General features: G+C 49.9%; 1 protein-coding gene across 2 annotated transcripts; it reads right to left on the minus strand.

Moving 5' to 3' along the window:
• On the minus strand, nucleotides 1-26,662 carry ptch2 (patched 2). Of its 2 annotated transcripts, none has more exons than XM_085930733.1 (23): nucleotides 26,599-26,662; nucleotides 20,104-20,296; nucleotides 12,831-13,020; nucleotides 12,676-12,745; nucleotides 12,487-12,578; nucleotides 10,879-10,987; nucleotides 10,717-10,803; nucleotides 10,511-10,632; nucleotides 10,175-10,322; nucleotides 9,351-9,482; nucleotides 9,111-9,266; nucleotides 8,931-9,023; nucleotides 8,733-8,858; nucleotides 7,654-8,023; nucleotides 7,029-7,550; nucleotides 6,531-6,673; nucleotides 6,275-6,455; nucleotides 5,912-6,192; nucleotides 4,728-4,865; nucleotides 4,412-4,554; nucleotides 2,143-2,512; nucleotides 1,596-2,070; nucleotides 1-1,464 (listed from the first exon to the last, which is right to left on the minus strand). In XM_085930733.1, the coding sequence occupies exons 3-23, from the start codon at nucleotides 12,944-12,946 to the stop codon at nucleotides 1,406-1,408; spliced, it is 3,933 nt and encodes a 1,310-aa protein (XP_085786859.1). In that variant the 5' UTR covers nucleotides 12,947-13,020; nucleotides 20,104-20,296; nucleotides 26,599-26,662; the 3' UTR covers nucleotides 1-1,405. The 2 variants fall into 2 exon arrangements, with proteins under 2 accessions (XP_085786859.1, XP_085786858.1); XM_085930732.1 differs by lacking the exon at nucleotides 26,599-26,662 and adding an exon at nucleotides 21,794-22,304.
• Nucleotides 26,663-27,793: the final 1,131 nt, after the last annotated feature.

A 27,793-nucleotide genomic window follows, 5' to 3' on the forward strand; every position in this document is an offset into this window, starting at 1 on the left:
TTGTTTTTTTCATAGAATTTATTTTTGTTAGTTAATTTTCTATACCAGGTGAGAGAACATAGCGGTCACACAAGGGGGTTCTTGAGCATAGTTTTGGGAAGTCACAGTGTTTTCGACATGGACAATGACGAAGGAGGGAGCCATGAAGCAAGACTGCCCCGCCCCTCCCAACACAAAAACCACTCCCCCTCTTTCCTAAATGCAAACAAAAAGAAAATCAAACTCAACAACAAATAGATATATTTATATATATATATATATATAATATATATTTACTCTTTAAAAATAGAACTTCAGTCTAAATACTAACATCTGTACAAACTACAAAAATAAATTTTGAATATAAATAATTTATATGGCATGACAACATTTTTTTTTGAACTACAAACAATGCACGAGCTTCCCCTCGACCTCCTCCAGCCAAAGATGAGTATGTAGGGTGAAATTATTTTTCCATTCCACAACAGCACAGTAGCTACTCAACATTTTCTCTCTCTCTCTCTCTCTCTCTCTCTCTCTCTCTCTCTCTCTCTCTCTCTCTCTCTCTCTCTCTCTCTTTTTTTTTTTTTTTTTTTTGAAATAAAAATAAACCAAAGCTGCCACTTGAAAAATACAGAAAAGCTCTTCCCTGCAAATGACACTGGCAGTGATGAGACCATTTCTGTAATGTAAGAACTGCAGAGGGGGAAAAAAAAAGTGGAAAAACAACAACAAGAACAAAAACACAGAGCTGCTGTCAAATGTGAATAATAGCTTATAAGTAACTCCATTTGGGTTACAACAAATCAAAAAGACTCCCTTGTAATTCCCATTGTGTTAAATCTGAGATGCAGCCACAACTAACAAAACCTTCAAGTAGACAAAACTGCAAAGGACTTAATACTGAGCTCAGGATTCCGCTGCACGCACGGAACGGACATTAACGAAGAAGGCACAATGTTAAGAAATCTGTTAGATCTCACAGTACAATATTATATGTGTGTGTGTGTGTGTGTGTGTGTGTGTGTGTGGCTTTAAGGGGGAGGAAGAGGGGCTACTGCATTTTCTTTTTCTTTTTTTTTTAAGGCAAATCACTTCAAATGACTTTGTGTAGCAGCAAAAAAACCCAACATCATAATAATACCAATAGAAATAAAACACTGACCATGTATGTTCAATAACCTAATATCTTAATAGGATCTCACTTTTTTACATATAGCACATTATTCTTCTCATTCTATACACTATGCTGCGAGGGGTGTCATGAAAACAAAACAAAACTTCCCCTCCACAAAAGAAAAACAACCCCAAAACTTTTACATGAGTATACCCAAAGTTATACAGTACTCTTTTAAATAGCTTCCCTCTTTTTTTTTTTTTTGTATTTCAAACATATAATGTCCTTCAAATAAATCCTATGTGGCCACTATGTCGAGTTTCCAGAGAACGGGTCTAGCGCTCTGGCCGTGTGGATTCTCGACCCGCCTGAAAAACATGAGAGGAGAGTCCATTTGATTTTCACAAGCCACATTTTGGGAGGTTTTTCCTTGACTCATGCGTGCTGAGGAAAAAGACACCGATTGTTGCTAAGACGAGATCAAGTCACAAAACGTCACCTTGTCTGGTCGGTTGCGTCATCCGATCCTGTGGACAGTCCACGTCGCGGAGCGCTAAAGAGTCTCTCTTGTACGAGGAAAACCTAGTCCTCTTAGCGGCCTCGAAGCAGTCCGACTCAGTGTCCGTGTCGAAGCCTTCGTGCATGTAGCCCTGATAGGCCGCCCCGGGCAGGGTCGGGTGCACCGCCACCGTCACGGAGGCCGTGGCCGTCACCATGGTGACGGGCCCCCCTGCTGTGGAATTGCTGTAGTTGCTGGGCCCTTTAGTCCTGTTTGGCTGAGGCCCTGTGGGGCCGCTCTGGTAAGTCCGGCCAGGCTGCCGAGCTCTGTCGCCAGCTACATTTTGCTGCTGCTGCTGCTGGTCCCGCTTGGATCCATCCCAGCATGTCACCTGCGAGTTCAAAGACTGAGCGTTGCGTGCAGAGTCAGCGGACGGTTCCGTCCGTCCTCTGCTTTCCTTCAGCGGCCTCACCACCTGTCACAGAGAACATAGCATTTAACGATGTCAAATATGAGAGTCAATACGAAAACCATCGATCCTGCCTACCGTGACTTTGGGGAAGCTGGGATTCTTGCTGGCTTCCAGCAGAATGTGCGAGGTGGCAGGCGGCACGCTGTACGCGCTGCGGTCGCAGTACTTATAATCCTCCTCGCCCATCTCCGACGCGCTCGTCATCTCGGAGTAGTATTCCGAATCGGATGTCTCGGAGAAAGCCCGGCGGGGGTCCGCCAAGTAACCGTGATGAGCCATGGGCGGAGGGAGAGGTGGATCGGGCGAAGGCGCCGGTCGGCGGACGCCGTCGTCGTCGTCGGCCAGATCGGCGGGGGGGCCCAGCATGGAGAGGAGGACCGGGAGCAGGACCAAGCCGTTGAGCATTCCCAACACGGTCAGGATGGCCAACACGGCAAAGAAATACCTGAGACATGAAAGTAGGATGAGCCAGATGAGCAAAAAGGACACTTTGCAACGGCTAGCCTCGCTTCTTCTATGGCACTAGAAAGGATGAGAAGGGAGCAAATGTGATTCCCCCAAATCTTTTGATGCCGCCGTGGCTGTTGCCACAAGAACACTTCCCTCCCTCCGCGCTCTGTTGCGTGTTTTGGTGTTGCGTGCGTCTCAGCACAGCTAAAGGGAGGAATGGGGAGCGCGCCACAACAAAGAACTCCCCAGAAAATTAGAGAGGAGTCCACTTAAATACTAACAGAACGCGGACAGAAAGAGTCATGAGATGCAGTAGGGACAATATGGAGACAAGCAACCACCATGATTGATTTTTGTAGGGTGACACTTCTGCATTAAAACATCACATATGCTCAAGAACGTGGATTCAAAGCCAAGCCCACATCAGCAGGGGACCTCCAACAACGTCTCGCTCTTCGGAATTCTGTTGTTTATATCAACTTGAATCTTTTCCATTCGCCGTTGGGGTCTGGGGAGTCGCATGTACGTATGTGGATAAGTGTGTGTGTGTGTGTGTGTGTGCGTGTGTGCGCCTGCGCCTGCTATGGGCTGAATGCGCCGAATTAGGCGTGCTGTTTAGTCAGTGTATCCCAAGGCCAGGAGATGTTTAGTGCAGCTTATTTACCTTCCTCTGGCTAGTTAGCTCCATCCCTGCCCCATTTGACCCAACCACAGGACCTCCAACAAAGATACCCCCTTGGTGTCACTTTTTCTTCCCTCTTTTTTTCATGGCTGCTCTGCTCGCATAAGTTGCTGCTCATGGCAATATTTCTGCAAATTTCCTTTAGCCCGTCTATGGAGCTTGACATTACATGTTAGCATGAAGCTAGTAGAGGTTAGGGTGATAGGATTGAATGGTTTGGTTGCATTTTGTCAATTGACAATGTTTCATTTTCTGTTCACATATTTTCACCTATGTGTCTGGAACCCATATATCCCGCTGATAAATTGGGCTAAGCTGTACATATTTACACCGCTCCATCTGGATGCAAGGAAGCCACCCTCTGAGCACGTCTCCCCCTTTCCTTTCCTTTCCTTTCCTTTCCTTTCCTTTCCTTTCCTTTCCTTTCCTTTCCTTTCCTTTCCTTTCCTTTCCTTTCCTTTCCTTTCCTTTCCTTTCCTTTCCTTTCCTTTTCTTTTCTTTTCTTTTCTTTTCTTTCCTCTCTCCTCTCCTCTCCTCTCCTCCCTCGCCTTGCTTTCGGCAGACAAACTGCGCTTTTTATGTCACGGAGGCCCCGCTTGCAGTCTGTGAGCTCAAGGTTGTGGTTTTGGGCCCGAGACCGCATTCAGCTGCAAAACATTGAGCTATTTGCCTTCTTCTTTTTTTTTCTCCCACTCTGACCATGAAACACTGGTCAAAAAAGGGTGCACGCACATAAACACAGGACAGCCATGTCTGTTGGTGGCCCACGCACAATCTAACCATTGGCCTGACCGCTTCAAATTTAGCTCACTGTTTTTTTTTTAACCATGGCACCCAATATGGAGGCGGGGAGCGCCAAACAAGATGATAGGAATTTTTACAGATTCCAGTGTGTACTATATGTGTGTGTGTGTGTGTGTGCGTGCGAGAGAGAGAGAGAAGGAGAGACACCACCCCGTGGGTAGGAGAACACTAGCATGTTTACGAGCAGCTGCTACACACCCCTGCCCTGATGTTTTTCCCATTTGTTCTGAGGTCAGAGAGATGGATGCATGTGCTTGTCCGGAGTGACGCAACCAGGTGCGTGTTCTTTGAATAAATAGGGCTCAGGCTGCATTGGCAGCGCCACCTGCACGCAACTTTGAGCCTTGTCTTGCTGTCTGATCTGTGCTTCCATTCATTCGCCATCTCAGATGCACACTGGCATCTCACCTCATGATGAAGTCAAACTCGGAGCCCGCCAGCATGAGAACGCCCAGCAGGGTGGAAACGGCGCCGTCGACCACCGGGGCAAACATGTGCTCCAGAGCCACGGCCGAGCGCTTGTTTCTGCTGCCGACGGCCGTCAGGAAGCCCTGCCGCGGAAAAGGACAAATGAGTTGCAAATCTTGCCCATCGTACAAAAAAAACGAGGCGAGGCTGGCGCTCGTGGCAATTCCGGGATTGGTTTTATTGAAGCTGTATGGAGCTACGGGATGGAATTTCCTTCATTGAAAATGGCCACCCTTGAATGCGTGCGCTAACTCACCAGCGCGATGTGAACAGTGAACTCCACCCCGATGCCCACCGAGGCGATAAGGATGACCACGGGGATGGCGCTCAGCTTGATGCCGATCAAACCCATGATGCCGAAAAGCTCCACCGTCATCATGGCCAGGATAAACACCTGAAAACACACACGGAGGGAAATTGAGCGATGGAAGCATGACGGACGGCGTGAAGATTGAAGGGGACTCAGTTGAGCCAATCTTTGACCTCGGGGGTCTCTGCGGAGTAGCGTCAAATGAGCCACCCCGGCCGGGGCTAATACTTCTCCTTCTTGCCAGACAATAGGTCCCCTCGTGTGTGACTGCGACAGTCGCAGACTTTGTGCTTATTCCTTAGAATGGCCGCAATGCTATTTGAAGCGTGTCAGAGAGGTTAAACTGTTGAGATAATCTTCTTGATACGCTCTTCCCATATCAGCGGATTTACTGTACCACGACGGGTGCATCAACAACACCCCCGCTGGCGCGAGCATCCATCAGAAGGCACTTGCGGAGAGCTTTTGATCCCGGCGGGGCCTCCTCGTCGGGGCACGGTTCAATTGCAAAATGATAAAAGACGTTTTATTGCTCCACCGCATACAGGCCGAGCGAAAGCTTCCAAAGGCATGGAGACTACACACGCATATGTGTGTGTGTCTGATTTCAGTCCAATTAAAGACATTCCAGCAGAAGCTGCAAGTGTTGTTATGCTCCAGTCCAGGCGGCGGACATGCATTTGTGGGGTGGGGGTGGTCACCAGCTTGTGTGTGTGTGAAACGTTTTCTAACAACTCAAGGCTGTCTCTCTTTTTCTGGCTCACACATCTCTCTGATGGATGGGTCGAGCGGGCCAAGGTCGCGACTGGGCCGATCCGTCCTGTCCCCGAGCCTCTCCTTCTCCCTCTGACAAAAGCAGTGATGGAGTTGGAGGTAGAGGCTTTGGGAGGGCAAAGTCTTTCTCGCTCCTTTGCATTCCCTTTTCTAAGGCCGGCCCTGCCTGCATTAGAATGACAAAGGTCGTCCCCCGCCCCCCCCCCCTCCTCGTAGGTGTGTGTGTGTGCGTGCGTGCGGGCGCGCGCTGGCCCTCCGCAGCGCCAAAGGCCCCCCTCGGTCGGACGACGTTATTGAGCTGTGCCGAGCGGGGAGGAAGCAGAAAATATTCAAGGCGGAGGGAGAGGCGCACTCACAATGATGCCGGCGGTCCACGGGTTGAGCAGGAGCAGAGCGCAAACCAGGAAGGTGCACGCTAGCACCACGCTAATGGCCAGGAGGAACCAATGCCTGAGGCCGATGTACTGCTCCCAGAAGAGGAAGGGGTAGCCGTTGGGGTAGTTGAACACGCCCTTGCGGCTGAACTCCTCGCAGATGGCCCTCACGCTCTCGATGGCCTCCACAAAGTCGCCGGCTTGCCGCAGCCCGTTGAGGTAATACGGGAACTGAGCGAACTCCAGGGGCTCCGCTGCCGGAACTGCAAGGATAAGGAGAGAGGGATTTTTGTTGGGGTTCTTTCCCCCCCACCCACTGCTTTGGAAATAGCGGCCCAAACTCACTGCGCAGATTCTCCCCCGTGGTGTCGTACTTGTCGTGGATCCACTCTCTGGGATGCGGATAAAAGTTGGCCTGGGAGGCGGCGTAGCCCAGCGGGTCGTTACTGACCCACACCGTCAAGTAGCTGTAGAAGACCTCGGGGGGGATAAGACCCTCGGCATCCACCAGCCGGCGAGAAGTCAGCTACAAAAGGAAGGTTTTGTCAGATGGGACGCCAAGGAGGGAAAGCATGGCATACACACGCCTATCTTATCTTACTTGGCTGTAGTCAAAAGGCTCTTTCTTGGAGCCCGTTTGGATGAGGAGCTTGTACGCCAGGGCGCCGTCCTCCGTGCCGTTCCTGTAGCTGTCCGAGGTGATCCTCCCCGCCAGCCAGTCTGCGTCGAAAGCAGCCTGAAGACCTGGACATGAAAAGATGACCGTGCTTGTCATTTGTCATCTGCTTCGGTGAGCAGCCTTCGAGTGTGGGCGTAAAAAAAAAAAGTGAAATATCACATTTCTGTTTCTGTCTGGTTTTGGGGCAGCTGGCTTTGATTGACCCCTTCGCTATTACTTCCTCCTGACTGGGCCTCTGACATGTCCTAGCCCGAGGACACACGCGCACACGCAAAAGATAACCTCCGACCCCACCCCAATCTGTCTACTGCCCAGGTGGATGGGTTAGGGCAAACAGCCCGCATGAACTTTCCCTCGCCCTCGGCACCCGAGCCCCACAGCCATTCATCGAGTAAGCCGAGAAAAACCCCCACAATGTACCTCTGAGCCAGTCCTGGAAGTAGTGCAGCCACATGCGGGGCAGTTTGCCCTCACTGTCCCGGACCACGGATCGGACAGAGTTGAAGGCGTTGTGGAGCTGGATCAGAAGTCTCTGTGAGCGGGCGTAATCGAATCCGTCCGTGGTGACCAGATACATGTTGTAGAAGGAAAAGTATTTGAACTGGGCGTCGATGAAGTCGTACTCCTTGGTGTCGCGTGGTACAATGTCAGTCAGGTAGAGGCCGTCGTGCACCGTGGTGGTCCCGTACAAGCTGAGGCCCAGGAGGCCCAGGAAGAGGATGACCACCGTGGCTTTGCTTTTGGGCTGGAGGAGGAGCGGGGCGTATTTCTCCCTGGCAAAGTGGGACAGGTTCCAGCGGAGGAACGGGAGCGGGACGCACTTCTTGCCCAACTTGGAGTCCTCCACCTGAGCGAGCAAGTCCCGGGTAGAGCTGGAGGTCGGGGTGAAGAGCTGCGAGCCGTAGGGATCCTGCACGGGGGTGCCGGGTGTAGGGGTGATCGCTACCAGGGAGGACACACACACACACACGCACAAGGAATGACAAACGTGACGTGGGCCGGCCACCTCTGACAGAGCATCCGCTTGTGTTTTGACTCCGCCTACCTTGTGAAGCGGGAGGACACACAATGATGGACGTCGGGCTGGTGGAGATTTGAGAGGTTGGCGGCAGGATGGTGACGATGTGCTGCCCGGCGGCGTCGCACTGCGTGAACGCTTGCACCGTGGTGGTGATCTGCGTGCTGGTGGTGATGGTGGAGCCCGCGGCGAATCGGTGCGAGGCCGGCGCCCGGCTCTGCTCGGGGGCGTCCGACAACTCGTGCGGGGACAGGTGGATGACCCGGTCGGCGCAAGGGCTGTACAGGCAGCACAGGACGTCCAAGCGCTTGTCCTCGCGCCGGTGGAGGTCCAAACTGAGGATGGCGGGGAAGATGAGCAGCACCATGGCAAAGTTGAACACCACCACGATGGCCGCCTGGAAGCAAGGAAGGAGGGGAACAAAATTAGATAAAGAACAAACACTCTGAGAAAAGTGAGCTTGTTTTTTTTTTTTTCTCCCTCCTCTGATCACAATAGTCTATAAACAAGACAATCAATGTATGTATGTATATATGGAGAGAGAAAAAGAGCGCAAGAAAAAGAACAAAATGATGGTCCAGAAACACTAAGCAGGCCAGGCAAACAAAAACCAAAGAAGCAGTGAGGTTGGCTGGTGGGAAGATATACATACATATAAGCTGTGAGCCTTCAGCAGCCCCTCGCCGTAGCCCCCCGAAGCTGACGTCCTAACTGGCTGCGGTTTGCACTGTGTGTACTCCCGGGAGCGAGTGTGTATTTGTGTGTTGCGGACCACCCACAGTTAAGTCACAGATCACAGCAAAGCGCCTCGACGGCTCAGTGATATACGGATCAGAGAGCTCCCCTCTAGGTCTCTCTTCCCTTTACTGTGGACTCTTCCACATTGCGCACACATACAAACGTTTAAAAAAAAAAAAAAAAAAAAAGAGTTGGCGCTGTTGGTGCAGTGGCCATAAAAATTGGGAACAAAGGCTTTCCCCTGCTCTTGAATAAATGTCAGCTCTCTTAAGTCATCCCTTTCATTTTCAAAGTAGCCGCCAGGCTCTGGCAGCGCGATTGTTAATTACTTTGGGTCATATAAAAAAAAAAAACCAGAAAGTGGGTACCTGCAAGGAGAACGCTCGCAGGGCCGGGATGGGCACGAGAGCCGCCATGAAGAAGGCCATCATGTTGTTGACGGAAGTCAGAGCCACGCTGGTGCCCGTGCGACGTAAGCAGTCTCCGGTCCGCTCCTGGGAGAGAACGCGTCTCAGAGGAGAAGGAAAGACCCTCGAGGGGAAGGAGAGACGAGGAAAGACACATACCTTGAAGGGAATGTTACTCCCGCCCTCGGTGAAGGAGTGAGCCAAAAGAAACATGTCATCCACTCCGATTCCAAGTGCCAGGAAGGGAAGCACCTGGGATGAGCCACGCAAATAGTCAACACTGACTCCTTCGGATCCAATATGGAAGCTTGACGTGACAATAGGCCCACGGGAAGTTACCTGAGTCGTGGCGGCGTTGAAGGAAAGTCCCAGCAGGGAGCAGAGACCCAGCCCCGCAGCCACCGACAGAGCCACCAGGAGCACGCCGGCCAGTCCCACCGCCCCCTGCGACTTGGCGCAGTCCCACCTCAGCATGGTCACGCAGGCGTACGCCAGCTAGCGGGGAACGCACGGGTGTCCGATGGTCAGTCATGCATCCCAACAGCGACGGCGCCGTTTTAGTCCAAACAAATGGCTCACCATGAGAAGGTAGCCTCCAGCTACCCGTAAGACGCTGACATCGGAGAAGGACTTCATGATGTCGTTGAGCGTGGTGGTGGAGAAGGCGTGGATAGACTGGCTGGAGTTAGACGGGATACTCTGGTGGACCACCTGAGGGATCAACAGCCATAAATCAATCCCACGTCAAATGCTTCCAAGTCTCACGTTTAGCTATTAGCATCAGACAGAAGAAAGAAAGAAAAGCTCGGATGCCTCCACATACATTCTGCGCCTTGTTTATTTAACATGAAAGAGTGGAGTCCCATAAGCGCTCGCTTGTCCCTTTCAACAGCGCCGTATTTAAGAGCCGCCCAAGGGAAAAAAAAAAAAAAAGCCCTTTGAAAGACAACACGTATGTATGTGTGTGCGTTTCACATGTGCCGGTGTGCGTACGTATGACAAGCGAGGAGTAATGAGCACAGATGCCAGAGGTTGTCGTGTCAAAGGTGAAAGGAATGGGGATCACGTGACCGAGGAAGGAGTGAACACGACTCAGCTATTTCTTTTTTGTTAAATTGATATCATCACCACTCCGATTTAAACTCGCTTTGTTGCGTTGTTTTCACAGCGCGTTGCTCTTTTTTTTTTTGCCCCAAAACATGTTTGGTCTGCCCTCCCACCGCTTAGTGGTGGGTGTCAGCTATCACAGCAACAGCTTGTTCCCATAATGAGGGCTCTGACAGTGAGAGATGATTGGCCTGCCACACACACACACTGCTCTGCGATTTGCTCACGAGGAACTTGACGCGATTCCAACACGAGTGGAAGAACATGGAAATATCTCCTCACTGCGCCGTTCCTACCTCTACAAATCTCCGTTGCCACGACTCCAGGATGGCGGTAGCCTTTTCTTCATTCCAGTTGATGTCGTGGATCTCATAGTCGTCTTTAAAGTGCTCGTACAGCTGCTTTGGGCTCATCAACAGGAACATGCTTTGAAGAGCCTCGGCGCTGCAGAGAAGAGGAAGAGCACATTCAATTCGGCCACACTGCTGTCTGTCCTCCAAAAAGCAGGTGTTAGTGTTATCTTCTGTTCTTGGCAGCGGCGTGGCGAGCGCAAATTCAGCTGAGACGCACAAGCTGCCGGCCGGGCTGTAGCTTCCAAATCGGAACTCCTCGGAGGGTGGAGCCGAGCTTACCTCATCGGAGCATCCCGGGTGTTCTTCACGCGGCCCCCGAGGATCAGCTCCTCCTGCCAGTGCATAAACTTGCGGCTAAAACCGTGGCAACCGCCTCGGAGGCGTCCGGCGATGTCGGGAGACTGCAAGGGACAAAGAAAGACACGCGGTGGTGAGCCACTCGGGCGGTGTACTGTACTGTACTGATGGGCCGGGCTCATCCGTACCTCCGACTGCTCTTTGTTGGGAGCACTGAGAGGGCAGTCGGGATCTGACGGGTCCAGACAAGGCCGGTTCATGTAGGCGTGGCCCACCTGCGAAATGACACCAAAAGGCTCAATATGTAGAAGGAGTCACGGAGATCCTATTCATAAGAAGCCAAATCCCACCTGGGCTTTGTCCAACATCTCCTTAAATCCTTCCAGGGACGTAAACTGACTCAGTTCCTCCATGAGCTTGACTGGATCCAGATTCATCCACTGGATGTCTGGCATACCCCTGCGGAGCAACCACCGACCATCAACACGGACCCAAACACATCCCGAGTGCTATAAAAGCAAAGGCTTTGTGCGCTCTGTTTAAGGGAAAAAGCCGTCGGCATGAACGCTAGCTTGCTGGATGGCTGGCTGGCTGGCTGGCTGGCTGGCTGGCTGGCTGGCTGGCTGGCTAGCTGGCTAGCTGGCTAGCTGGCTGGCTAGCTGGCTGGCTGGCTGGCTGGCTAGCTGGCTAGCTGGCTGGCTGGCTGGCTGGCTGGCTGGCTGGCTGGCTGGCTGGCTGGCTGGCTGGCTCCCCTCCCTTGGCTAGATACAGAATGAAATGGCCATTATTATCCCATTTCACACTGCTACAATGCCCAAGGCGAAGGCAGGCAGGGTGGCTTCCATTCCACCATAAGTCATAAGAATTACCTCTGCCTCCCAAACATCTTGATGTGTCTCACCAGAGGTCAAAATAAAGTCAAAGGTTCAATATGACAGAATCAGCATTTGGAGGCAACTCCAACGACAATTTTTTTTTACAAGTGTAACGGAGGAACAACCGAAGCCCCGCCCCACATCCTCCCTGCAAAAACAATTGATAAGAAATCAATAACAACAGATGCCAAGATGGGGCACATAGAGAGAGCACTTGGCCCTCTGGAGTGGAGCGAAGCGAAGTGGCGTGGGGAAACATAACAAGCCTTGATGAGAACATAAACAAATTTGCAAAGAAAGCTCAGCCGTATAGTCTCTTTTCTAAACGAAGCAAGCGCTCAATTGAAATATCACTTCTGGTTCTGAAAAACATTTGGACAAGGAGGTAAAAAAAAAAAAAAAAAAATACGCCCCAGACTCCAGTGTTAAGCATCTTGTTGCCTCTCCGTGTCTTTCTCCAGGGACTTGAGGTTTGAATGCGGCCCATTTTATTTGTTGGACAACTTGGGGAGCGAGCTGGGAGCGCGGGGGCATTACCATGAGAATGGCGAGTGTTAGCCGCCAGCTGACAAAGCCGGGGCACCCCCAACCCTATCTCCCTCCCTCTTTCCACCGGGGCCCCTGCACTGATGGACACTCACTCGTAAAGTGAAAGAATGCTTACCATTGTCTGACCCAAAGGGCTCCCCAGCCACCGCCACCACCGTCACCCCGCCCTCCTTCTCTCTACCAGCCCACCGTCTCTCCCTCCCTCCCTCCCTCCCTCCCTCCTCACTTTCTCTTTTTGAATTTCCCTGTCAGGAAACTACAACCCCGGCCGGGCCCTAAAAGAACTCTATTACTGAGCGCTGGTGTCAGTCACAACACCCAATGACAGCCTGACCGTATCTTTCAGTCCACAAGTTGTCTGTTTGCATGATGAAAAGTAGCATTAGTTAGGCAGAGCATTAGTTTCATCCGCCGATGTTACTCATCAACTTCGAGTCACAAATGAAATGAGGCAATAAGTGTCTATTACAAACAGAGCCTATAAAAAGTGTGTTTAAAAACAGGACGGCCGGCCTCGAGTATCCCAACACTTACGGTAAATAGGCGGACCCTCCCTGTAGCTTGGCCCCTTCCCAAAAACAGTCCAAAGGGGTGATTATCATGCAAGGAAATAGCTTGTCAATCATCTGGGGATTGGGAAAACCAAAAAAAAAAAAAAGAGCATACAGATGAAGATAAAACATGACAGTGATCCAAATCCTAATAAAGTTGACTGAAACGTACCCTTTCAATCATGACATTTTCAATGATGGGGACTCCGGATTTATAGCATATTTTATTGAGATCCCACGACCTGGCGAGCCAAAAACAAATGAAATCATCTCTTTTGATCAAAACTAAATAGAAGGTATGGCTCATAGAGCTAGCGCTCCACTTACTTTCCAAAGAGTGACACCTGCACCTTGCTGGCAGACAGTGCAGCCTCCATGTGCACCAGTAAAGCTTCCTGGGTAAGAATGTTGGTGCCTTCTTCTTTGGGGGTCTGGATGAGCATCTGGGAGGTAAATATGGACTCCTCGCCTTGCTTCTCCCTGGTGTAGCGAAGCTCCCGGCTCACCCGACTACCAGCTTTAGCAAAAAAAAAAAAAATTATACATCAGTGCGGGCATCCATCAATATTACACATTTGGCCCGAGCGGACAGAAGCGTGTTGATATATTTTGCACACGAACGCACACACACACACACGTGTGTATGGAGCAACGCCCTTGGCCCTCGCCAGTGTTGCTTTTGAAGGCACTTCACACAAGGCAGCGTCTGGCCAAGAGAAATGACTAATGCAGCTTCACATTGGCTCCTTCTGTGAAACAGATGTGCCCTGTTTGTAAAAAAAAAAACCCGCACCCCTTCACCATCCCACTCAGCATGGCAGATACTAGTTCAAATACATGACAAAAATAAGAATGATCCAATGTTCATCTACAATGGGGGGGAAAAAAAAATCAAGAGACACCAACAAAATGTTGGCAATTCATCCAGAATGACAATTATACAAACACAAATTCATCCATTCAACTATTAGTTGTGATAATGGCCCATAATGTCAAATTAGCACAGAATAGCGCCAACTCCTGGTGAGGGGGACTTAGTTGATGTCTGTTGTGCACAGAGGTTGAAGATGAAAGACATAAAAGCAGACAAACAAAGTCAAGTCAATGGATTTGATTAAAGATGCCGCGTCGGAGAGACGCCGATGAGGAGGAGAGCGAGGCCAGGCCAGACGAGCCGAGCCGAGCCGAGCCGAGCCGGGGATGAAAGAGGGGAAGAGGAATGCTGTGCTCTGTGTGTGTGTGTGTGTGAGCGCGCTATATGCGCTCCAGCCTCCTAATTACAGGAGGTTGCCCTGAAAAGAGTTTGCCAGCTGGGGGGATCTGTGCCTGTGCCAAGTGGACATGAAACATGCCGCGCCGGATCACAGAGGGCCCGTCTGCCCCTCTTTCGTTGTCCCTCTACATGACAATGCCGGCCGGGAGGAGATTGAAGTGGTGGTGGCGGTGGGGGGGAGCATGAGCAAAAGTAGCTCCTCCTTAATTCTAACTCTTGTCACTCTGTTTCACGGCTTTGCCCTCAATTCTGGGCTCCTTGCAATAGTGGAATGGAGTCTGAAGCCAGGCTCTGGAACGTATCCCTGCGTGATAAATGAGGGTTGAATGCAGTCTGTAACGGATGGGGAGCAAAAGAAAAAACAAACGACCAGGAACGTGTGAGATCAAGTTGGACCTCGGGGGGGTTCTTTAGCAGTGCAATTATGTCGTCGGTGGTGCTGGTGGGTTCCAATATTCCTACTCGGCACTTTCGAGGCTTTAATTACGAGCAGGGCCGGAGGGTATCGCATCACCACGTTTATTTGCAGTCGCCGGTGTGCACCCCCGCCCGCCCGCCCGCCCCAAATGGACATTCCTCCTCCCAATGTTGACAAAGAGTTTTTCATTTCGAGACAACGGCAACAGTAAAAGTTGAGGTCATCACGTTTGGTCTAATTGGCGCTCACACAAGGAGAACTGGATTTGTGATGAATCCTTCTTTTTTCCTTTTGGTGGTTTGAAGGCCAGAATGCGAACCTGTGGCTATCTCCTAATATGTCAAGACAAAGTGGTAGCTCTTCCGCTGACATCTGTTCAAATCCTTTTTGACGTTTCGTATGTGAACGTCTGCAGCGTCGGGGTTTTGATCCCAACAGGAACTGGGTGGCTTCGGTGAGAGAGACTTTGGCTCTGTAATTACAGGCCTCCTGAAGTAAATTATAGCTATTTGTGTCTCGTTCCTCCCATCTGGACCACCCAGGCGCTACGATCCGCCCTCCCCGCTCTCTCTCTCTCTCTCTGTGTCTTTCCCCTGGTCCGGCCTCAAACACCTCAACTTCACAAACGGCCGCCCGCGCTCACTCCTGCTCGGCCCCAGATGGGCCACTTGTCTTTTCTTTGAGTCTCCTCTCGTCTTTCCACACCGTGCTGCCACCCCCAACCGCCCGCCCGCCCCCCCCCTCTCAACCCGTGGACCGCAACCTTAAAGAGACCGTTCTTGGAAAATGTTCTCCTCAGAGGGTATTTAAAAAAGAAAAAACACCTTTGAGTGAGGAGACTTGGGGTTGTAACGCCCAAGTAGATGCTTGTTTTACTACAAGGGAAGTTAAACTGTTAGTCCATGTGTGATTAAATGAAAAAAAAAAAAAAGGGTCATAAACTCTGCCTTGAAATAACATTGTCATTCTGTCTCCGTTTGGACCAGAGTTACGACACTGAGAAGGTGAAGCAAAAGGTCAAAACGAGCTCCCGGCATGGCTTGGTGACTGCGAGTCATGCGGACCTGATGTTTGGATGAACGTGTGTGGCCCGGCGTAAAGGCCGGACTGGAGCTACCTCGTTGAGACGTTTGCTCTCGTCGTGACCCTTCCCTTCCCCTTAAAGCTTAGATTTCCCCGACTGAAGGAAATATAGCAGACGCGAGCTATTCTACTCTATTGTCTTCTCTTGGGGTGGCGTACAGGCAGGCAGCCACGCAGGCAGGCAGGCAGGCAGGCAGGCAGGCAGGCAGGCAGGCAGGCAGGCAGGCAGGCAGGCAGCCAGGCAGCCAGGCAGGCAGCCAGGCAGGCCCTCGTCCCCCGTTCCGGGCCACGCTGGGTCAGGCCAGGCCACCTTCAAAGTTGAGTGTGGTAGATTAGCTGGATTAGGGGGGGGCTCTGAAAGGCCCCACGCTGTTCTGGAGGAAGACCCGAGAAGAGGAGGGCTGAAAGTGACATGTTTTTATTTTTGATGACCTGCCCCACAAGTGCCATGCGACCGAGTAGGGATGGCTATTTGAGCACATTGCTGTCATTTCAAGACAAGTATGCAATTCTGAAGGCCATTTTGCAACTTTCTGTCGACCGAAAATGACATCAGAGTTGCTCGGGGCTCAGAGAATGGTCACTCACAACTCAGCTTGTGAATGTCTCACGACCAAAGTCAGACAACAGGTGCGACTAGTGGGCCCACATACAACATATTATTGTAGAGAAAAAAATCGAATCAAATCAAAAAATGACCCTTGACTTCCTCTTTAATACTATACGCTTAGTTCTTTTATTTAAAATATCATATAATTACGTCTATATTTGTTTATATGAGATAAAAAGTGAAAAGAAATGAAGCATCCCTGTTTCTTTTCATGCCCAAGTCCACTCTGGGTGCCCAGTCCAGTACACAGCCGCACGCCTAAAGTCAGCTGGCTGACCCCGCTGAGGAAAGGAAAGAGCACAATCGAAAATGCATGGCTGAAAGTCTACTCTCTTGCCATTTCGTAGACACATTTGGAGCTAGAACCGGTCCGGTCCTGCCCCGAGCAGACGGCTCCACTCCCAGTGCAGCCCCCTTTTGTTGTCAGTCAAGCCACCCTTCCATTTCTTTGCGATGTTTCCCAACAAACAGCAGAATAAAATAAAGCGGGAGGGTTTTTTTTTTTTTTCTTCTTCCCATCGTCCCTCTTCCTCACAACAAAAAGCAAATGGACCAAAACGTTCCCAGCCTGTAAAACAATGCCAGACTCCCTCCACTGTGGGAGTGGGAATGAGGGAATGGCTGGGAGGGGGTGCAAAAAAAAAAAGACAAGCTGGCACTAGCTAGTTTACCTACAGTGCAAAGCTTTGATCTCACTCGACATTCTACTGGTGAGACGATGTTAAAATGTGCAGAATGACACCGAAAGAAAAAAGCCATCCATACCTGTATGTGAGAAGAAGCCCTTTCCAGTCCAAAAGAGTTCAGTTTCACTTCCAATCTATTCACATGTGCCACCACACATAAATTTCCAGCCGGGCTGGCCTGGCATTTAGGCACTTTCCATTTCCATATGTATAGGCTTGCCTCTGCTAATTATGCTAATCGCGCCCAGTGTTGGCCACTGTGAAAAATAGTCACATTAGACACTCCACTGACCGCTAATGCTGCTTCATGTGTGCTCGAAACATTACATTCATCCCGGCCTGAACGGCAAAATGTTTCCACCTTGCTGGTCTCATTGAAATCAGAAATGAATTTATTGAGCCCGGCAATCATTTCTTCTCTTACAAGTGCCAAGACAGCGACCAGTCTCCCTCGTCTACATCTCCGTTTTATTTTATATGACCAGGATGTAAAGACAGAGGGAAATAGCGCAGACTCAAAGGAAAGGAAAGGAAAGGAAAGGAAAGAAAGGAAAGGAAAGGGTGACACCGCGCATTGATTGACATTTCATGATCCCGCTTTTTGCTTTGTAGCCTTTCAAACCGGGGCCTCATTCGACTTATGTGCTCAGTCCCCATCCAGCCTACCTATCGCAGTTGAGTCGGAGCAACGACGTATCGTTTTTGCCAATTGTAGTTGTTTGGATGGCAGGCATGGCATAGACGTTGACGCATGACGCCGTTCAGATTGAAATTTGGAGGTGACCCAGGTTGACTCTGCTCTTTGTTTGCTGGCTCCACCAGTGAGGTCCCAGGCCCTGAGCACTGGGAGTTTATTTATCTAGCTGGGGCACTATTCACCTTGAATAATGCCTCACGGAGCTCCCTTGGAACTGGGCTGGCTCGCTCACGTGAATTGTAGCATTTACGGAGTTCATTTGTGTTTTCTCGTTCTCTTTTCTCTCTCTCATCAAGCCAAATGATTGGGTGCTGCGGTCTGGGCCGATCCCACTCCTCTCATCCTCGTATTTGGACAGTTGGAATCACTGAACGTGTCTGTCACGGCTCATTAAAAACTCAGCTAGGAAGCATTTGTTGACAGAATCACTGAGGCCTTTATTTTTTTACCCCCACAGATGGGTTTTTTTTTTTTTCCCTAATAGCAACACCTCACCAATGACAGGATTGCGACGCTTGAAAACGAGACAAGGCAAGGCGAAAAAGTGTCAGCGAGTCATAAACTTCCAGTCTTCCTGTCTCAACCATCCCCCCCCTCCCGCTGGGTGTCTACTCCCATCACTCTCCTCTTCCTGCATCCCGCTCTGTCTCTTTTTAACGACTCCCCCCTTTTTACTCCCCTTCCCAAGGACAATACTGGCCGAGTCGCACGTTGCCAAGCTCAACTTTCACACTTGAAAGGAGGGTGATGATTATTTGCAGTGTGCAAATGTCATTTACCTTCTCAAAGATGTCCTATTGTTTTCTCTGCGCTCTTTAAAATCCTTCATCAGACTAAACACGTCCCAAAAGAACGCTCACGGAGGAGGAAGGAAGCCCGGAATCTCAAGTCACAAGTCGGGCTGTGTACGTACAAAGGTGACAATGTACGTGTGAGGACAGTTGTCAAAACAACGCCACGCTGTGGAGATGATGACACCTCTGCGAGCGCATTCCAAAGCCATTACAATCATTTACTGTGCTTTTTTGTTTGTTTGAACGGATTTGCAAAGGTTCATCGTTGTTGTAAAAAAATGGCATATATCTTGCCTTAAAATATATATATCTCCATATTTGATGACTTATGTTCACGGGCGGAACTAGAAGGGGGGCTTTGGGGGCTCCCTGAAAATATGTCTTCTTTTTCTCTCCATTTCCGCCTAGCATTTGAATTCTCTCCCATGACTTTTGACTCTATCTTATTCCAATGGTCATATTCAAGGCTGTAGTCTACACTGACACCGCTATTGGTCTAGACACGCTCATACATGCCTCCCAAAAGGGTCCAACCATCCGTCTTATGGGTGCGCTTTTGTCTCACGGTTTGTGTGAGTGTTTGCTTGATTTTGTGCGTGCGAGAACTAACCTCTCCTTGTCCCACAACCACTTTACTCTCCATTGAGGCCCCTAGCGGCTTTGTGAATGGGCTATTGGTGGAAACAAGGCAGGCTGAAACTTTAGAAACATGGCCACAGCCTCTTAAAGGCGCAGCATCCCGTTTTAAGCAGCCCACCACTCTCACACACAGCACACACACACACACACACAGCACACACTCTCCCCCCTCACTGCCCCCTTCCTTCCTTCCTTCCTTCCTTCCTTCCTTCCTTCCTTCCTTCCTTCCTTCCTTCCTTCCTTCCTTCCTTCCTTCCTTCCTTCCTTCCTTCCTTCCTTCAGTCCCCCAGCAAAACAACTGGCACACAAACATCTAAACATCACGTTTACGTCTTGGCCAATTAGCTCAAGAGGTCCTCCGAAATCTTGACACTCTAAACAGGGCTGCTGATAATGAATGACTACATGGAATTGAACGGTGACGTACGAAGAGCGTGCGGCTCCTCGGACACCTCCGCTCAGGCTGACACGGTGGGCCCAAAAAGGCTCTGTTTATATTCACCAACTGCTGTGGCTGGCGCTTTTAGAGCGTGCAAAACAGGTGGGTCAACTTCAGCTGCATTCACTTGGATTTTTTTTCGACTCATGAAGGAGGAGGAGGAGGAGGAGGTAGGGCAGGAGGCGGTGCCTTGCCTGCCTCGCCTCTTGTTGAATGGAATCCAAGAATAGTTAGGGACCACACAGGGAGCCGTAGAGGAGGAGGGAGGGAGGGAGGGATGCGGGGGGAGGTGTCCGACACCCCCGGTAACCCCCCCCCCCCTCCCCTCTCAAAGATGGCTAACCATTCACACAGTCCATCTGCTGCAGGGATCAGCCTGGGGGTTTAAAAGGCATTTTGGCCAGTGTGAAAAAGCAAATAAAGCTGCTTCTGCCCCTGAAAAAAAAAAAATGAAATCAAAACGTGCAGCCGGCCCGTAGTCCAGAGAGCGTGTGAGGTGCCACGCGCTCACTTTCCACACTGGACGGGCTCCCTCCCGCTAATAGACGCAGAAGGAATCCTTCCGACGACATAATTGCACCGACTGTTGATAAATGATGGCTTGATGCAAACTGAGTCGGTCGGGCGCTCTGTTGGAGTCTCAAGCGGCTAGCTGTCTAGCACCACGCCACGCCACGCCACGCCACGACATGACGTCAGCTGTGGGCTCAGAGCCTGACTCGGGAAGATTCTCCCATTTGTGTCGAATCCCAAATAGTCATTGAGGACGTTGAGTAATGCTATCGATTGTTGGATATTGACCTATTTAACCTGACTTTGAGGCTGCGCTTACGTCATGGAAGTCGGTCGTAAACCAAAGACCTCCCTGCATTTTTCACCAAACGGAAGGTGTCAACCAAATCAAGCTCACTGTTGAAGGCACGGCGGCCTTTGAAGAAAAAGAAAAGAATTCCAAACTCACCTTCCACCCACAGCCGTTCAATGTCCGTCTCGATGGCGGCGACCCGGAGTCCCACCGAGAGGGCGCCGAACACCAAGAGTCCGATAAAGAGTACCTTCCCGCAGTGCCTCTGGATGTGGCAGCCCAGAGAGAAGAGGAGGGCCTGGAACCTGGCACGGATCCACAGGGGGGCTTTTTGACCTACCGCCTTCCCCTAGGATGAGAGAGGAGTCAGTCAGTATGATGAAAGCTTCCCAAATTCTCTTCAAAAGCAGTGACAATGACATCATACGAGGGACAACCGACTATGTCCCTTATCAATGACAAAACCATGGCAAGAATTCGAGCATATTTGTGCTTAGCTGTCTGTCCGTCTGTCTGTCTGTCTTGATTTTTGGGTGGGCCTGTGCTCAGCTTCCGGCTCTATTTTTGGTGTAGCAGTACATCCCTATCATTGTGATACCATCCATCTTCTGTCACTAGCCAATCACAGGGCATGATTATTGGACGATCTCATATACAGCGCATTTGCAACTCCGTGTGTGGTATTTTTATTTCCGCTCGCTCGCTCGCTGGCTCGAGCAACCCGTGAGCGTCGGTGAGCGTCGGAACCCGGCCGGCATCCACGGCGTCCCATGAGGCCTTTGAATGGCTTCGATGAACACAGTGGGAGGGAGGCACAGCAGATGACGAACTTTTCTGCATATTGAAAACAAGCCTGCAAGTCATCTATCTTGCTTGATATTTGTTTGAAATGTTGCTTGCGAGCGCTGCAACTGTCATCGCGGTGTATTTTCCTCCCTCCCTCCCTCTCTGCGGTGCTGAAACACATCCAAGCATCCGGGCGGTCCGAAAAGATGCTTTGTCAGATCAAACTCAATCAGTGAATTCCTTCACAGGACAGGACCCACCGCATTTCCAAACAAGAGCCTGGCGAAGCCCACCGCGCTGCTCTGACGGCTTGCCTCCAGCCAGAAACACGCACGCACGCACGCATGTGTGACGTTATAACAACACGGAATGGGGCCACGGAAGCAAGCGATGCCACTTTGCCACATTTCTTTGGAGCGGAGCGGTCAGTACTTGTGGATACTTTTTCCAAATGCTCACAGCACAGCACAGCACAGCACAGCACAGCTTGATTTGAAGTTCCATGCACAGGTGCTGAAAGCTTTACGTCATCAATCAGCTTTGGCTTTTCAGTGCAGTTCAATGGTATATGAGACTTTAAATGTGGTTCCTCGAGAGCTGCGTGCTTTCGGGACGAGAACACCCCCAACGAACGACAAAAAGTCCCGTAACATGATGACAGATTTGATGTGATGTCAACATTGGATTGGAGTCTTTGGCTCCAAGAGGGCTGCTTTGGGGACTACATCCTAAAAGCAAGGAACAAGCATTGGCCCGTCATTTGGCAAAGTGAACCAACTAAAAAGTCCATCCAAGTGGAGTGAGTCTCTACATACATGTGACTTGTGGAGGTTTTGGGACCCCGACTTGAGGACTACACACTCCATCCACAATGAAGGTCCTTCTAAACAAGATCCCTTACTGTAAATTCATTGAAGCCGTTAATGATGAAGCGGTTCATGACTAGCTCCACTAAAAAGTCCAACTTTGTCATCCATATCCGTGAGGACACCCAACCGCCCGCCCACCCCAAAAGCATCGCAACAAATGCGCCCTTGAGAATCAAATCCTGGGTGATCACCTTTGAGATGTGTTTAAGTGCCAAAGCGGCATGGCAGTAACCGCTGGGTCTCCGGAGCGCGTCGGCCGGCGGCGGCGGCGGCCGGGGGCGCACGTAGCTCGGGGGTAACGCTCCAAAGACGCCGGCCCCTGGGACCTCGCTATCCGAGGCCATGGTCCGAAGAGGCTTGGGGGGCAAAGCGACACACAAAGCGGCTGCGATTTCACAGAGCGCCGCAGTAATCCGACATGGGAGAGGAGCGCGTCCGGCGCCGACGAGTTGCAAGAAAGTGTCCTGCTAGTCTTCCGTGGAGCCGAACGAGTCGCCAAACTCCATCCCAACATTATGCGCCCAAATCCGTAAAGATCCTTCAGTCGTCATTCGATCGCGGAGTTGTTCAAAACACGCACATACAAAGAAAAGTGGGGAAAAAAACAAAAAACAAAAAAAGTGCGTCTCAGATCGTAGTGCTAGTAGTTGAATCGGTGATCTTGCTGGTGGTCGCGCGTCGCGTCGCGTCCCGTCGCGTCAAGTCTAGCTCCGATCGCGCTGCGGCAACGTTTGGACGAGCTCGCCTCTCGGCAAATCCTGAAAAGGGAGCTTTGATGGAAAAGTGCCGCGGCTCCCATTGGCCGAGGAAGAGGCAAATTACTTTGCAAACATCGCCTATTATTAGCTGCTAAGCAACAGCTCACCAAAGTGGAGAGCGAGCGAGAGAGAGAGAGAGAGAGAGAGCCAGGGAGGGAATGGAGACAGCCAGAGAGAGAGAGAGAACGGAGACCACCCAGGCTGCAGCCTGGGCTGGAAGGGGGAGGAGGGATGGAGCGAGAGAGAGAGAGAGAGAGAGAGCGAGAGCGAGCGAGGAACTCTTTCAATAAAGCCCGCACACGCACACGCGCACGCGCACGCACACGCACACGCGCGCTTGGTTGCTGACTGCATGCTTGTGCACATGACTCCCTGTTTGCACACACAATTCCCACTTTGAAAGCTCCATGATTCCAAGATTGTCGGTTAGGCTTCCCTAAAATTCAGCGTGCTCATTCTGTACTCGGTATTCCTGTGTCTTGTTTCAGTTATTCTGCATGCTATTTTGCATTGATGTACTTTACTCCATGTTATTTCCTCTTCCCTCTTATTGTGAACATGAGATCAACAATCCCTACATCAGCTTTTATGTCGACTTAAATGACTCACAATGTGAACCGTTTTTTGTTTTTGTTTTTTTAATGAGTCCATAGTCTGTTTGCAATGTACATGTGCAATGATTTATTTACGGTCGAAGGAAATTGTCGATAGCAATTTTTGGAACCCGACCCAACTTATGGTAAATGCATATATCTTGATACTATGCGGTTCTCTACAAGCACAATGATGCATCCCTCTACTTATATCAACACACACATCTTTGTCGTGCACGCAAGTTTGCAAAAATAAGATGAGCGCTCGTAATAGGAGTGAAAACATAAAAACATAACAGGATTCGTATTCCAAAAAATAAATCAAACAAAAGACCCTCGGAGGTGCTCGCCTGGTTCGGAGTGACACTCTTATCTAAGGAGACTCTTTGGAACACTTCCATGTCTTGCTATGCATGATTTCATGAGTTCACAAAGGCACTCACATGAGCCTGGAAAAAAGCTTCCCAGACAAAACGGTTTTATAATCCTCAACAAAAAAAAAGCTCCTAAGTGTGCTTTGCAAAGTCAAAAGTATAAGGGTGAACAAAGGTGTCACAATAGCATACGGCGCTGCCATTTGTCAAGCGCCTGGTGCTAATTTGAGCCCTTTTGCTTGACTTCAAAACAATTGGAAGCTGATGTGGAGTCATTGGATTTAGGTGTTGGCGCCCCAGCTTGAGTCCACTACTGACAGCTGCACGTTTGGGGACGTTCACAAACTTGGCTTTTCTGGCCTTTGTACCGGCCGGCGGGGCGCGAGGCATCAACCGTGTGATCATCTTTTCCCAATGGAATCCGATTTGACATTGCCCCTCAGCCGCCAGGGGGCAGTACGATAGACATAATACACGAAGAAGAGTTTCACAACAAAGTGAGCGTAAGCTGGCAGTAATAGGATTCATTTTTGTATATGAATGTGTATTGTCTGTTTGTGTTGCTGCACCGTTTGTGTTGAAATATTCAGCAACATCAATGCAAGTTTGGATCGCCCCATATTTGTATGTTTTGTGTGCGCCTCCGCTAACCTCCTATATATTCCTCATAATTACCTGTTCATATGGAGGCAGCCATAACTGGAACACGCACGCGTTTCGGGGAAGGGCGCTTTTTTTCTCTCTCTCTCTCTCTCTCTCTCTCTCTCTCTCTCTGTCTCTCTCTCTCTCTCTCTCTCTCTCTCTCTGTCTCTGTCTCTGTCTCTCCCTCTCTCTCCCTCTCTCTCTCTCCCTCTCTCTCTCTCTCTCTCTCTCTCTCTCTCGCATTGCGCCGGCACACGGCTTGACAGGCCGGGTCCGGGTTTGAGTGGTAGAGGGAAACAGGCAGCTGGAAATGGGAGCTCAAGTGGAATGTGAGGAATTGGGTTGTGCGGTAGGGGCCCCCTTCAAGCCTAACAAACTCAGGGAGGTCCGAGGCCTGGTCTGGAGGCCTTGGATAAATAAACCGTCTTCGATGACCATGCGTGGTGCAGATATCTGCCGTCACAGCACCTTGTAGTGCGTACACAAACCACCCAAGACTCTCTCTGGTCTCTCGTGCATCCACCCGACTCAGACCTCCATTTTTTTGTTGTTGTTTGAAACGCTTCCCTCCCGATTGCCTCCATCTTTCCCGTGGCTCGCCTCCCGACTTGTGTGTGCATTTCATCTCTCCCCAGTGACCCGTCTGGGGCTGCCTATGGAAGCATCCAGTGGCTTCGCAACAGCCAACAGCCACCCTCAAGGTTCAGAGCCACGATGCGTTTATTTTGCAACCAAAGAGGACTCACTCACTCACTCACTCACGGCGACTCCCAAATTCTTTTTCGTCCTTTCACTGAATGTAAAACGGGATGGAAAAATGTCAAATGTAGTGAAGATTAAACATATGACACGTCTTCTTCATTGAGACAGCAGCGCATTTCATGTCTATTGTTGATGTCACAAGTCTTTTTAGAAGAGGTTTTGCTTTTCCCCCCTTATAGTATCACAATTTCCTTTTCATATACTTAAAATCATATTGTGTCACATTAGTCTTACAAAGTTTCTTTCCCGTGAAATATTGACTTTTTTCTTGAAAAACAGACTTGAACTATGATTTTTTTCTTGTTTAGGTCATTTTTTTTATTTTGTGGCTGTCAAGGCATTAAAAAAATATATGCGATAATAACAACAAGTCACATCAAATAAAAGCTTAGTAGAAACATGGCAGGTTGGCATTGCAAAAAAACATCAAGGTTTCATACAAGTTGAAAAATTCAAATTTGTACCGCTTCCCCAGTGAGCTAAAATATTTGAATCTTGGGTGTTCCGCTTCATTTCACTTCACATAGTACATTTGAGTGTTTGCCCTACTTTACCATAATTTGCCCAATATCAATGGAAAGGCAAGAAAGAAGTTACCCGGAGCGACACTTTTGCCGCATTAAAAAGGCCTCTTGTCAGTCTGGGAGAAGCTGACACCACCCACAGTCTCAGCACAAGATTAATTATGATAATGCATTGCTTTGGCACCTTTTGTCGCCCTAATGAATAGTGGCCTTTCTGGGGGCCAAAAACACACAAAACCACAGAAATGCACTTTTTGTCAAGTCTTTGTTTGTGCGCTTGTAACAGAGGTATTGTCGCTCGCTCGCTCGCTCGCTCGGGGGAGCAGGTGGCGACGCCGACCCGGCCGGACCTGTGCTCTTAAAACAAACCTCGCAAGTCTCTCAGTGTGTGTGTGTGTGTGTGTGTGTGTGTCAAACAATGTTAGCAAACACAAATGACACCCATTCACGACATTCAGTCACGTCTGATTAAAGAGAAGAATGATGGGCATGAAGGTTTAACAATCCCAATTTGGAATGTGGACAAATAACATGGGGTGGAAATGAATTTACAAACAAGCTATCAAATCAGTTGGCTCCCTCACAAACACCTACTACGTGATGTGTCATGTCTATGTATGGACGGCCATGCGACAAACAGTCCAATAGGAGATAAAAGGCCTCCCGAGTGAGCTTGCCGGTCCGGTGTGTTTCTTCCTGTGACCATTTCAGATGTGATCCCAATCAAGCATCCAGCCAATGTTTAGCTAATTGGCCCCTCCATCGTGACGTGACAGGCGGGGATGTCCGGCTATGTGTCGGTGGAGTCGTAACACAAGCAAGTGTTGCAACTACAAAGCTTGGAAGAAGGCCGCATGCCGCATGCCGCATGCTGCATGCATTCACATGTTTCACTCAAAGACTCGGCCGGGGGTAGGGACTTGCTATGTGTTACTTGGAGGTGGGCTAGTATGGTTGAGGCAGGGGAGGGAGGGTCATCTTGAAAGGTAACGTGTGGAAGGGGGGGGAAAAAAAAAAAAAAAAAAAAAAAAGCAGGAGGGAGGGAGGGAGGAAATTCATTTGTGGCCGGAGAACACACAAGACAAATTGAGGAAGTGTTGTGCTAATATGTCGGGGTCAGCGGTAAATACACGCACACACATGCAGGTTTCTGACTGACTGCCACTTGGGTGGGCCGCTCCCTCCCTCGCTCGCTCTGTGTCTCCTTGCTCACCCACGATCAGCCCTCAAGCCATGAAGCCACCCAGCTTCTTCTGGGCCAACCCCCCCCACCGACACTGCCGCCGCAACCCCCCCCCATCTCCTTAGCTCCCCCCCACCTCAGATCTACAACTCCACCCTACCTTCTCTCCTCTGTGTCCAGATTTATCTCTTGTCCTGTCTTATCCGTTGAAATGATTCTTTAAGCTGTGTTTCTGCGAGAAGAGCAAAGAAATGAATCAAAAATGGAGACATCAATACGGAAAATGGACATTTGAAGAGCAGAATATTTCTGCCTCCTGTCGATGTTTCCAATGGTAAAGAATCATCCATTACCAGATCAACAAAGAGCTAGCTTTGCTTCTTGTATTTCATAGTGTTTGTTTTCTTTGTAAATTCCCTGTGGCATCAGGTTGGATCTCACAAGTGAGTCAAATTGCCATTTGTTTTCACAAAAAGCCTCCAAGTAAAACATCTCAAACGTAGATATGCGCTCTGAACGTTCACGTCTCACCTCATCAATTTGATGGGAGGAAGCTCACTCCTTCCTTCATTCCTTCCCTCGCTCACTCTACCAGCAATATTGTCCACAAAACGTCCTATTTTTCTCATTGCACTTTCATCATTTTCATGACTTTTCAACCAAAACAAAAGGCGAAGGCTGATACGTCGAAAAGTTGGCCGGAGCCGAGCCATCCTTCACGACCACACGCACTGAGTGCGAAGGGTTAGTGCGGCTGGAGTACCAAAGCGCTAACAACAGCTGGATTTGATTTGATTTGGGATCATGTGAGAGACATCAGAGGGTGTCAACATCACAATTGGACCATCAAGTGTCAACACCCATTTGGAACACCATGCTGAAAACAATGCCATGCGTTCCAACATTCTTGTTGAAATTCCCTCTCTTCAGAGTGGGACATCCATGCCAGATGAACATTGTTTGGACAACAACTCATGTAGGACGTTGCTTTGACGCATCCCGCTTGGTACTTGAGTGCATTTTTGGAACGACCAAGTGAGTTGGGCCACACGCAGGTAAGTGTAAGCATCAATGTGCAAACACGCCAATGGACTGGGAGGCGGGCTTGGCCACGGTGGCGTTGTTTTGAGGGGACTCTGGGGTCTTTGTATAAATATACAAAAGCTTTATGCAAACACCAGCAGCTGCCACGTCTCATCATGAGCCGTGCGAGAGAGGTCAGAGTGCGAGATGGTTGAAAAATGCTCACCACGTTGGGTCGGGTGTGCCTTTTGACACTGGCTTTGAAAATAAAGTGACAGACGGGCTTGTGCTATGACAATACATGCAGAGTTCTGGGGTTGTTGTTGTTTTTT

The sequence above is a fragment of the Syngnathus leptorhynchus genome, chromosome 14, assembly GCF_054491065.1.
Source record: "Syngnathus leptorhynchus isolate UIUO chromosome 14, UIUO_Slep, whole genome shotgun sequence".
In the NCBI taxonomy this organism is placed as follows: Eukaryota; Metazoa; Chordata; class Actinopteri; order Syngnathiformes; family Syngnathidae; genus Syngnathus; species Syngnathus leptorhynchus.

Coding starts and splice junctions, on each gene's coding strand:
- ptch2 (XM_085930732.1), bottom strand. CDS start 21,946: ATGGCCTCGGATAGCGAGGTCCCAGGGGCCGGCGTCTTTGGAGCGTTA. Junction 13,021..20,103: donor TGAACGGCTGTGGGTGGAAG/GTGAGTTTGGAA, acceptor TTTTTGCTAAAG/CTGGTAGTCGGGTGAGCCGG. Junction 10,988..12,486: donor GGAGGGTCCGCCTATTTACC/GTAAGTGTTGGG, acceptor GTTGCTCCGCAG/GGGTATGCCAGACATCCAGT.